We start from the raw sequence: 12,659 nt of genomic DNA, 5'->3' as shown, positions 1-12,659 counted from the left end.
GGTCAATGAGTGAGATAGATAATTAAAAATTAGAAACGAATCCTTTCCTGATAATAGTATGTCTGTATGTCAAAAATTGTTTAAATCGGTTCAATATTTCTCTTAGCCCCCATAATTCCAATCTTCTGGTTGATTTTTTCCACCTCAACTCAATACATTAAATTTAGTGTCCACGGCTTAGTTGATGTCAGATAATTATTTATTTTTATTTATTAATTCATAATTTCGTCGAAGAATGAATGTTGAATTCTTTTGAAAAATTTTTTAATATAAAGTTAGGTATTTCCCCAGCTTTGATACTTCCAAGATGTACGAGTATAAAATGTTCGGTTACACCCGTACTTAGCCCTTCCCAAGTATGGCATCTTGTTTACTAATTCTCGAGCACATTTGGTACTGGTTGTTACAGGAAACACATTATTGCTCTGCAATTTGCAAGCACATATTGACGAACACAAAGAGCTATGCAAACTACCCAGTCTCCCGTGCTCTTTCCTCTCATTTGATGGCAACAGCCACAGTTTAGCGCTGGATATTAATGAAATTGGTTAGTCTTTGGTATTAATCTCATATCCCTAATATAGTGATTTTCATCCTCATTAATGTTTTTCTCACATACGGAAAACTATAACCAATTCTTCTTCTTTACTGGCGTAGACACCGCTTACGCGATTATAGCCGAGTTAACAACAGCGCGTCAGTCGTTTCCTCTCTCGCTACGTGGCGCCAATTGGATATTCCAAACGAAGCCAGGTCCTTCTCCACTTGGTCCTTCCAACGGAGTGGAGGTCTTCCTCTTCCTCTGCTTCCCCCAGCGGGTACTGCGTCGAATACTTTCAGAGCTGGAGTGTTTTCGTCCATCCGGACAACATGACCTAGCCAGCGTAGCCGCTGTCTTTTAATTCGCTGACCTATGTCAATGTCGTCGTATATCTCGTACAGCTCATCGTTCCATCGAATGTGGTATTCGCCGTGGCCAATACGCAAAGGACCATAAATCCTTCGCAGAAATTTTCTCTTGAAAACTTGTAACGTCGACTCATCGGTTGTTGTCATCGTCCAAGCCTCTGCACCATATAGCAGGATTTGGATGGGAATTATGAGCGACTTATAGAGTTTGGCTTTTGTTCGTCGAGAGAGGACTTTACTTTTCAATTGCCTACTCAGTCCGAAGTAGCACCTGTTGGCAAGAGTAATCCTGCGTTGGATTTCCAGGCTGACATTGTTGGTGGTGTTAATACTGGTTCCTAAATAGACGAAATTATCTACAACTTCAAAGTTATGACTGTCAACAGTGACGTGAGTGCGACGACTGTTTGTTTGATGACAGGAGATATTTCGTCTTGCCCTCGTTCACTGCCAGACCCATTTATGTTGCTTCCTTGTTCAGTCTGGAGAAAGCACAACTAACAGCGCGGGTGTTGAGGCCGATGATATCAATATCATCGGCATTCGCCAGCAGCTGTACACTCTTATAAAAGATTGTACCTGCTCGATTAAGTTCTGCAGCTCGAATTATTTTTTCGAGCAGCAGGTTGAAGAAGTCCCACGATAGGGAGTCATTTTATGTGAAATCTCGTTTGGTATCGAACGGCTCGGAGAGGTCTTTTCCGATCCTGATGGAGCTTTTGGTGTTGCTCAATGTCAGCTTACACAGCCGGTGAATATCCGGTCAGTTGTTAATTTGCCAGGTCTAAAGCCACACTGATAAGGTCCAATCAGTTTGTTGTCGGTAGGCTTCAGTCTTTCACACAGTACGCTCAACGGAACCTTATATGTGATGTTGGGGAGGCTTATTCTATGGTAGTTGGCAAAGATTGTGGGGTCTCCCTTTTGTGGATTGGGCAGAGCACACTTAAATTCCAATCGTTGGGAATGCTTACGTCCGACCATATTTTACAAAGAAGCTGATGCATGCTCCTTAGTCAGTTCTTCGTCGCCGTGTTTGAATAGTTCGGTCAGCAATCCATCGGCCCCTGCCGCTTTGTTGTTCTTCAGGCGGGTAATTGCTATTCGAACTTCTTCATGGTCGGGCAATGGAACGCCTTCTCCTGGCGTTGTTCGTTCACTGACATTCAGCAGGGTTGAGAAGTGTTCCATCCATAATTTAAGTGTGCTCTGAGCATCGGTGACTAGATCACTTTTGGGGGTTCTACAAGATAATGCTCCGGTCTTGAAACCTTCTGTAAGCCGCCGCATTTTTTCGTAGAATTTTCGAGCATTACCCGTGTCGGCCAGCTTGTCAAGCTCTTCGTACTCACGCATTTCGGCCTCTCACTTGTGTCTCGCTTCCCTCTTCAACTCTCGGTATCTATCCCATCCCGCACGTGTTGTGGTCGATCGTAACGTTGCGAGGTAGGCAGCCTGTTTTCTCTCCTCTGCGACACGGCACTCCTCGTCGTACCAGCTGTTCTTTTGCATTTTCCGAAAACCAATGGTTTCGGTTACAGCTGTACGTAAGGATCTTGAAATGCCGTCCCACAGTTCCTTTATACCGAGTTGTTGACGAGTGCTGGAGCTGGAGTGCAAGTCGAGTAGAAAATCGTTCGGCTATCTGTTGTGATTGCAGCTTCTCGACGTCGAACCTTCCTTGTGTTTGTTGCCGTGCGTTTTTTGCTGCACAGAGGCGGTGCGAATCTTGGCTGCAACAAGATAGTGGTCCGAGTCGATGTTAGGACCTCGGATCGCACGCACATCTAAAACACTGGAGACGTATCTTCCTTCTATTACAACATGATCGATCTGGTTGGTAGTTTTTCGATCCGGAGAAAGCCTGGTAGCTTGATGAATCTTCTTATATTGGAATCTAGTACTACAAATAACCGAAGTCGATCAGCTTCAACCTATTTGGGGATGTTTCATTGTGGAGGCTGAATTTACCGACCGCTAGTAGTGCCAAAGATGTCTTCTTTGACCATCCTGGCATTAAAGTCGCCAAGCACGATTGTGATATCGTGGCGGGGACAGCTCTCATAAGTGTGCTCCAAGCACTCATAAAAGGGACTTTGGTCACATCGTCCTTCTCTTCCATCGGGGCGTTGGCGCAAATCAGCGATATGTTGAAGAACCTCACTTTGATGCGGATTGTGGCTAGACTTTCATTCACCGAAGTGAATGATTGTACACGGTGACGGAGTCTCTCTCTCACCACGAATCCCACACCAAACTTACTCTCCTTTATATGACCACTGTAGTAAATGCCACAGGGACCACTTGTCTCTGTCTTTGTCCCGTCCATCGCATTTCTTGGACGGCGGTGATGTCAGCCTTTATTTTTACGAGGACAGCAACCAGCTGGGCAGTGGCACGTTTCCAATTAAGGGGCCGGAAATTCCCGGTGCATGCGCTTAATTCGTAGTCCTTATTTCGTTTGCATGGTCGTCATCAAAAGGGGCGTCACTCATCCGAGACTTGTTGTTCCTTTTCATTGGAGTGTTTTTTACGTGGCGGGTCCCAAATCCAGCGCACAACCCTACGGAGGGATGTTTCGCCTAGAGGATACTAGGTCAAAAACCGGAAGTCGTGAGCTGCTTGAGTCATATGTAAAAGAATCGTTTCTAGCCACTCCCAAGTGAATGGCGATCAGAGAACTTTCCTCACTTTCGTGAACTTCTACGCATGACTCCATTCTCCCAGAACTATACCAATTATTATAACCAATTACTCTTATAAATATAAAATGTTCAATTACTCCCTTCAATTTCTGAAAATCTGAATAAATAATTACTTGTATAATCAAATTTATAATCTCCAAAATGGTATTAAAAACTGAAATTTTTTTTTTGTATTATAAAACCGTAACGCTGCTCTTTAAATGAATTCTTTATGGACGTTGTTCTTCAAGGTGTGTATATAATATATGTATAAATATTTAAAGCATTCTATTCGTACCCGAAATTAACATTAATTTGACGTACGTACATATATCTTTCACCGAAGTAGTAAATTGTAAATACAATACACACATCTATCATTACATCGTTCTTTATTCACATACATTCACATTTTACTAACTCCAGACGATAACGAATTTGGGCATATACTTAGACATAAAAAAAACGAACAGCAAATTAAATTACAAAACATCAAGTGCATTTATTTCGGTGCTACATCTTTCGCTTTTAATTCAGAATAAAGGAATGTTAGTTTATATTGATTCCTTTGTGCATGACAATTTCTATATTAATTGTTCTTTTTATTGCAATTACGAGAAGTCGTAATTTCCTCAGTCTCGGCATTTTCTTCAATTACATGCCCTGTGTCCAGCCTATTCTTGTCCACGGGATAGAGCCAACGCTGATATAAGTATATAAGGAACACCACATCATCTCGTAAACATGCTACTCTATGCGCGGTAGGCATAGTGATGATGAAAGCAAAGAAATCGTCTATGAAAGTATTGAACGCCTTATACATAAAAGCTCTCCACGGTAATGCCGCAACGGACTTTAACTTATAATTTACAAACAATTGTGGCAACATAAATAGAAAACCAAAGGCATAAACTCCATTAACGAGCGAGTTAAGAGTCCACGAGTACCAACTTTTATGTGGTTGATATAGAAGTGAATAAACAGCTCCTGCCAGGCATAAGGGATATAATAAATAACTCAAATATTTCATTCCTTGCTTGTCGAATTCTTCCGTTTTCTTTTCCGCACTTTGGCATGACTGTTTTTCTTTTATCTGTCTCCTTTGAATGCCACGAATTCCTACTTCTAATTTTAATATCTTCTTACACTTCCATAATTCTATTAGCACTCCAAGGCCAGCCGGAACTAGAACCAGCATGGATGTGTTTTCGTCCAGTAAATACATAAAAATCACAATTTGTGAGAATGCTCGCCAGAGTGTTGTACGAGTTGAAAGACCTTCGTAAGTCTTTTTTCTGCGCCAGAATATTACATCGTTTTTGAACGAAAGGAAATCAAAGAGGATCTAAAAGCAATACCAATATTAATATGTATGTAGTAGGTTTGACAACTACTATACTCACATGTACACTGGCAACAAATATGGTGCCGCAGAGTAAATATACGTTGGTATCAGAGAACATTCCCTTTACATCATCAATATCCTTCCTCGAGAATCCTATAGTTTGCATCATTTGCATTGAGTTTTCAATCATAAGCATTAAACGTAGTTTTCCAATGCCAATTGGCTTATAATAAAATGTTACATTGAACTCGGTGGTATTTCTAGTAACTTGTACCAAATTTTTTAAACGCGTATTAAAGAAATCAGTCTTAAGGATTGGCATTATTTGACGGTTGCGATTGATTTGTATTAATTTCGCCATCTCAGGTGGAACATCTGTTTTTGATAATGATATAGGATCCGTGAGTAAATTGACGTAAACATGTGACATTATATGTGTAACCGGTTTATTTTCCACAGCATTATCTTTGACTTTTCCAGATTTCGGTTTTTCTTTTTTCTCGGATTGATTTACATTCGAATTCTTCTACAAATATTACGGAAAATTCATCTTTAATTAAAAACTAGAATACTCTTCTTTATGTTGTAATTGTTGTAACTTACGCTTTCACCGAGTAAATTAAATGCTTCTATTCGTGGAGTTATATATTCTGTCAATCTGGTTACGTGGATTACTGTGGGACCATCTCTTCTTAATGTTCTCCATTCGAGTGGTTCACCTTCCAAAGCCAACACAACCTTAAGCCGAATCATAATCGTATATGAAAAGTATGAAATATTTACAAATCAAATAATTGTACCTGTAAATAAAGGCTCCCATTTCGACGAGTTTTTAATGGAACATCAATTTGAAAATCATCTAAATACGAATTCCTATAGTCGAAGTTCTTAGTACTAAAAATTTTAGACACTTCGCTTGTAATTGGGTTTGGGGTGATGGATGTAAATAGTGCTAATTGCATACGAGGGTTATCACTAAGAAATGAGGTATAGCAAGGACGATCTGAGCAATGTAACGTAGTAAACAGCTGCGCCATCAACCAAATAGAATGGGCTACGTAAGCCATAAAGGCAACGCCCAATATCGTTGTAATTGATGGGAAATACATCACGGTGGTTTTATTGCATTCTTTACATGAACCGGTAAAAAATGGGAATCAAGTTGAAATAAAACAACATTAGCCAAACTTTTTCTACTTTTTGTTATTAAAACTCAACCAGCCAACTGGGCCGGTGAAAGATAGTAGCAACATATTCATTCACAATGACTGCTTCTTCTTAGCTAAGACATTCACAGAACGAAACTGCGCTGCCACATTATATTTTAATCTAAGGCGCAAATATTTAAAATGAGGCAATAACTGGAGGCGGTAACCAAAACTTAACTGACAGATGACTGCTAACCGGACATTGAGAAAACTGCGCTAAAAGTTCTTATATCTTATAATTTAGACCTTTCCAAACTAAATTTCTCCAATGAATTCAATAGGAAGCACTAAAGTTTTCCCACAACGACGTTACAAAGAGAATACATTTTGAAAAAAAGGTTAGAGTTTCACTGGTTAGTAAAACTGAATGGGAGAACTCCATCCTCGAGAAGTACCTTCGCGTACAGGTGTCCAAGAATTTTTCAAACTGAGATCTAACCCCTTAGCAGATGTGCAGAGCTTATTCAAGAGAAAAACTACCACAAGTATTTTCCAGATTTCAACATAAAACGGTTCCCTCTACCATGCTATGCGCAATGTGACGTTAGTGTTCACATAACCCGGAAAAGTATACATTTTTAGAAAATATGTTTTAACTTAACAAAGCTCGCATTATTTCTTCGAGTAGCAAAGCTCAAATGGGCTTCTTTACTTACCCTCACATGTGCAATGGATTACGAGTGCGAAAAACAAGATGACTGTTCAGCACAGCGCCTTTTAAGATCTGAAGTTTCTTCGACAAAACAATGCTGAGATATCGATCTGAAATTAATCACACGTTCTTTCCTCCCCAATAAGTTGCTCATTTGTCGAAACCGAATGATCGGAATCAAGCAATAGTATGGAAATCTTTCTCATTTGACGAGAATAAAGCGCTTTTAAGGAATCTTTTGTAACTGTAAAGAGTGTTATAGCGTCAACCGAAGTTAACGTTTTGTCTTCTTTGACGTGAATGTGGTAATATAATTTTAAATAAAACTACTTGAAATTTTAAGACGTTGATGTCTAATCGTAGAGGAATTTATCATACGTTTTTAAAATAGCTTTGACATTTGATAAAAAAAATGCATTTGAATCCGTGGCTTCATATTATATATAGCAATATTAGAAAATTAATACATAAATAATTAATAAGCAAGTGGAGAAGTTAAGCATTACGTATTCCTAAAGCTTGTTCTAATTCCGCACGTTTTTGATTCACTTTCGTAAAGAAATATCGAGATACAGCTTCATGAGTCCACGGTTGATAGTAAAATTCAGCACGGCGTTCTTCTTCTGGATTACCAACAACATCCGTCATCGCCTATATAAATAAGACAATTAAGATTACTTTTCTATTTACATCAAATATATACCGTTTACCTTCAAATCCCTAGTTTGGCTAACAATCCAACGATGTATGAACTTTTGGGGATCTTTTGCAAAGCTCAAAAAGAACTCCCGATTAGTTTTCATCTGGTTGATGGTGTCCACAGTCTCGTGAATTTTGGTATCCAAACCCTGGATCTCTTGTTGACTGGCTGTGCTCATTAAAAAGTTATTCATCTGATTTTTAAGTGTATCATCAACTTCAACGTCAATATCATAGCATGCAGTTTGCTTGTTTTCTGCACCGCTCTCAATAAAGTGGTTAATTACAATTGGATCTGGCGGGTGCAGCAAGGGATTGAGACGTTGTGGTATCTCCGCAAATTTCATACGTTGGCATCCAAATATTTGTTCCAAATATTTGTCACAATTTATGTACTCACGCTCATGAGCATCTTGTAATTTATGAGTTTTTATGTATTGCCAAAGCGCTGAAATTATTACAGGACGCGTTTGTGTGTGCACTCCGAGTAAACGTGCTAGTCTCGGATCCAATTTAAATTGCAGTGGCTGATAGTCCAGTAATAATAAAATCGTACAGCGTACGTTTCTGTCACCTGGTCGCTTGACCTGAAACCCGTCAGTTTCTTGAGTAGTATGAGTGCGATGCCACTCCACTAAATGGTTATCAGGACCATACAATTCTTTATCCAATTCAATAACCAAAGACTTAAAAAAAGATGAAAACTTCCGCTTTATTTTTGTAGTGGGATCTCCTTTTCCATCTTCTAATAAACGACCTTCCACACGCAACTCCCATGAAGCTACAGAACCTTCATCACCTTCATTGCTTGGTTCCTTACATGGATAAAATGTGTTAGATATAAATATGCGAAGTTTTCGCTTTTGTTTCATAGGTCTTTTTAATGCTTCTTGAATATCCAGACGCTTCCTCATAATAGTGGCATCAAGTTTTCTCTCGAAAGTAAGTAAGTCCATATATGCTTGCGATTCCGGTACTAAATCCCTCACCTTTTGAGGTAAAATCTTATCTGCGAGTTTTTTCTTTTTTTTTGCGGCTACAAAATCTCCTTTACTTTGATTACTATTAATGTTACGAGCTTCAGCTGATCTTTTGTTTCCTCCACCGGAGCCACTTCCCCGAAGACCACTTTGAAAACCAGGTTGTGCGGCTCTTGGATGTAATGGTGGCCCACCGGGTGAATTTACGTTAGTTTGCCCCGGTTGAGCTGGATTTTGATGCAATGGAAATCCACGTTGCTATTAAAATGTGTATAAAACTGAACAATTAAAGTGCTTCGATACATTAATCAATACTTAATACTCACAGGAAAACTTCCACCGGCAGAATATGGCCGCATACCTGATGTTTGCGGAGCAGGTGCCTGGTATCGAGGTTGTCCGGGAACCGGAGCAGGTCCTGGTTGCCCAGGAGCAAACCTTTGAGACATTTTAAATATATTTAGAACACAAGAAAAACTTACACTTCAAAAGCGTCACTAAAAATTTTCCAATAAAAATGGCGTAAAATATGACACAACTGTCAAAAGTAACTCACCTTTTCAGTGCTGCCATCTCTGAAGTTTTTACATAAATACTAAGGTCTTATTTACATCGTATAATTTTCTTATAATGGCAGGTGGGTCTCTAGAACATGATTTCGTGCGTGAATTTTCAATGATTGTGACATATTTCGGAAATCCATTTTAAATTTTCGCAAAACTAAGCATAACTTGTTGTTGGCCTTTATTTCGATTAGGTTATATTCTACATGGGTAAACCTTAAAAACACAAACAGCATATATTCTACTCGAAGTGGATTTTAAATGGACATAATCCAAGAACTGCCACGCAAATTTGTTTAATTTCGAAATGCTTTTAGTAACATATATGTATATGCTTATTTTATATAGCATTGTCTCTCTCTCATCAGGTCGACTTTAAATTGTCTAAAAAGTTAAAATCTGGAGAATTTTATTAATTTGGCTAAAATTTTACAGGCAATGTATCACAACAATACATACCGGCAAAAAAAATCAGCTGATTTGAGGTCCAACTTAATTCTATGTTCTGACCGAGACTTAATCACACGTTTTCTTCTGTTGAATGGATTATCACTCTAATCTTAAAAATTTATCAAGATTTCGCCATACAAAAATGACTGTTCCAAATCACTTCATTGAAATGATTTGAAACTGATCCACGCTAAATCTGTCCGTGCGACTCTGATTTTGCGCAATCTACTTGTCAGCACTGGAAAAATACTAGTCAGCACTGGAAAACTATTACATTATCACAGCTGATTTAGACACTACAAAGGGAAAAAAATGTGAACAAACAATTTTTTTTTTAAACAATGAATCTAATTTCACCTGAAAATCGACCAAACAAATGAGAAAATGCATCCATTATTTCTGTTATATGGAAAATATTAAAAAAAGACGGCTTTTATTTCAAAATACTATATGACAATCTTTTCTTTTGATAAATATTAGACGATGGGAATCCATGAATGACAATAACAGCTGTTTTTTGATCTTTCTAACGGCAGTGAGAACACTGTTGGATTATGAAATGCTTAAATGTAATCTAATCTTTGAAATTTTCGGTCTGAACATAGTATAAGCAACAATTTAACGACGTAATATGTCTTTATGTAAAATTACACATAAAACAGGGTTGCAAATATATTTTTGCGTGATATTGCACGCAAATATACATGGGTTTTGGTCTTACATATTTTACAGCCATTGCAAATAATTTTGTGCCGGTGCACCAAGAGGAAATATATGCAATTCTTGCACCGTAAAAGGGTTTTGCAAGAGCAAGAGAATACCCCTAGTGAAGATAGTTTTGGTTTTGCATACAGTCTAATATTAAAATGCTGCGTAAACTGTCACTGTGGCAACACCAAGTACAATTGTCAATGACAAGAAGTGAATTGTCATTCATTCAACACAATAACAAAAAACAGAAGGAAAGAAATTCCTTCACAGAATTAATTAAATATTTGTAATTCTACAAAATCTCGCCAAAATGAACGAAAATTGGTTTTGTGAACAAATCAGTAATTTAAATATCCAGGAGAATCGCCTAACCGCTTTATCTGAAATTCGAATGCGTTTGTACGAAATTAGTGAAACTTCAGACGCTCAATTGGAAACACAAATTACAGACCGTTTACTCAACGCTCCAGAATTTATTGAATGCCTAAATTGTAAAACTGAGGCCAAAGAACAATGTGAACTGGCTGCTGATATATTGGCAATATGCATGTCACACATGAGCCTTGGACAAAGTACCCTACCGACGATTTTGGAGCTGACCCTGACACATCCACGATCTAGTATAAAATCTGTTGTTTTCAACACAATTTTAAAACAATTAGAAAGACAGCGAAACAACAATAAAAATGTTCAAATATCATCGGAACTTCTCTTTCACATTTTAAATGGATTAATGGAAGATGACAGCAAAGTCGGAGTTCCAGCGATTGGAATATTAACTATAGTTTTAGAACAAAATATCAATGATGAAGGCGTTAAACGCAAATTGTTGGATATGTTGACATCTAATGAAATTGTTAAGTGTCGTGTTTATGAACTAGCTGTAAATCTTGCCAAGCAATCGCCAACTATGCTTCATCAAGTTGAATTTCTGCTCGATCGAGCTTTGTCAGAGCTTGATAATGATGATGTGCTATTTCAAGTAAATATTCTTGAAATACTAGTTGCACTTGCAGAACAAAATCATGGGTTACTATATTTAGAAAATAGACAAGTTTTCGAGATAATAAGCAGGCGTGTGGAAAACGTTGACCGAAATCCAATCGATCAATTACTCATTCCAGGAATTATGAAATTTTTCGGCAAAACCGCTTCAGTGCAACCTCAGAAAGTAATTGTTGATTATCCTCATATGATACAATGTCTATTCGAAAGCATTCTTTCTGGAAATATGTCAATACTACCAGCAGCATTTGATACATTTGGTAAGTAATATTAAAAATAAATAAAATATGAAAAAAATCGATGTTTTGTTAAAATTTTAGCGAATCTCACTCAAACATCGAAAGGTAAACAACTATTAGATCAAAATTATCCAGCGTTGATTAAAGAAACCTTTGAAGCTATGGGTTCGTATTTGAGAAACCTCTCCACAGATTTGAAAAACCGAGCATTTAACACATTGGAAATGGTTTTTTCGACCGAAACTTCTAATCAAACTGATACAGAGTAAATCTGGAACCACTTCTTATTGAATATTTCATTGATTTTTACCTATTTTTCAGGGGATTGCTCCAAAAATGGTTCAACTATTTAGCTGGAGAAGGAAGTATGCAATTTCTGATGGACTATTGTCGCAATCCGTTTCCAGATATCAAAGTAGCATGTCTAAGCTTCATTAAATCCCTTTGCCTTCATAAATGGGGATTAATAGCATTAAAAAACACAGCTGGTTTTGTGGAATTTTTACTTGATCGAAAAATTGAGTTTGACAAAGACGCGAAATATAAAAAATTCGAGTTAATTAGTCTTTTGGCAGATACTGATGTTTTTGATATGCAAATTAATTTACAATTACGCACTTATGTTAATGAAGGCCCCTACTTCGTGCAAAGTATATTAGACATAGCTACGGAAGGCAATTGATGGATGCATAATAAAAATATAATTGAGAAATATTTGTTGTTTGTCATTCTAACATGACAAGCTCATTTTGTAATCATTATTTTTTTTTTTTTGATTACTTTAAAGAGTAAAATCTTACATTTTTATTGAAATGCTTGAAAGCGTGCTAAAGCTGAATATTATTTTTAACAACGATATTTTATACCAAACATAACGCAGAGTAATGTAGCATAAATTAGTTGGGAAAACAAACGAAAACGTTTGGTATCATTTGGTGAGTGAGTAAACAGCAACAAGAAAAAACGTCGGCTGCACGGTAGTTTTAATACCCTTCGTTGCAATACTTGTAGCAACTACTTATATGTAAAACTACTGCGACTCTAGTCTCTGTGGCAGAGCAATTTACACCTGGTTCGTATACAGCGCCGCTACTGATCTGGAGTGGCCAACACAGTACCAATCAGCTCACCAACATGACTCCCAGTTTGATCAGTCGCCTTCAACCCTCATCGCGCTACAATTCTCGTGCGAGAATGTTTGCAAAATTGATTGA

At 37.7% G+C, this 12,659-nt stretch overlaps 3 protein-coding genes across 3 annotated transcripts; 1 reads left to right on the top strand and 2 right to left on the bottom strand.

The window, feature by feature from the left end:
* Nucleotides 1-4,070: 4,070 nt before the first annotated feature.
* LOC105232999 (cleft lip and palate transmembrane protein 1-like protein) lies at nt 4,071-6,196 on the bottom strand. The gene is made up of 4 exons (XM_011214920.4): nt 5,739-6,196; nt 5,542-5,676; nt 4,997-5,464; nt 4,071-4,938 (listed from the first exon to the last, which is right to left on the bottom strand). The coding sequence occupies exons 1-4, from the start codon at nt 6,045-6,047 to the stop codon at nt 4,183-4,185; spliced, it is 1,668 nt and encodes a 555-aa protein (XP_011213222.2). The 5' UTR covers nt 6,048-6,196; the 3' UTR covers nt 4,071-4,182.
* A 938-nt stretch (nt 6,197-7,134) lies between these two features.
* On the bottom strand, nt 7,135-9,020 carry LOC105232998 (brahma-associated protein of 60 kDa). The gene is made up of 3 exons (XM_011214919.4): nt 8,804-9,020; nt 7,509-8,735; nt 7,135-7,449 (listed from the first exon to the last, which is right to left on the bottom strand). Exons 1-3 carry the CDS (start codon nt 8,924-8,926, stop codon nt 7,294-7,296), a joined length of 1,506 nt encoding a protein of 501 aa, XP_011213221.1. The 5' UTR covers nt 8,927-9,020; the 3' UTR covers nt 7,135-7,293.
* Nucleotides 9,021-10,408: 1,388 nt separating this feature from the next.
* LOC105232997 (26S proteasome non-ATPase regulatory subunit 5) lies at nt 10,409-12,157 on the top strand. The gene is made up of 3 exons (XM_011214918.4): nt 10,409-11,466; nt 11,527-11,710; nt 11,767-12,157. Exons 1-3 carry the CDS (start codon nt 10,512-10,514, stop codon nt 12,125-12,127), a joined length of 1,500 nt encoding a protein of 499 aa, XP_011213220.2. The 5' UTR covers nt 10,409-10,511; the 3' UTR covers nt 12,128-12,157.
* Nucleotides 12,158-12,659: the final 502 nt, after the last annotated feature.

Source organism: Bactrocera dorsalis, chromosome 4, assembly GCF_023373825.1.
Source record: "Bactrocera dorsalis isolate Fly_Bdor chromosome 4, ASM2337382v1, whole genome shotgun sequence".
NCBI lineage: Eukaryota > Metazoa > Arthropoda > Insecta > Diptera > Tephritidae > Bactrocera > Bactrocera dorsalis.
Note: the sequence above shows the minus strand (reverse complement) of the source record. Positions and strands in the feature narration are given on the sequence as shown.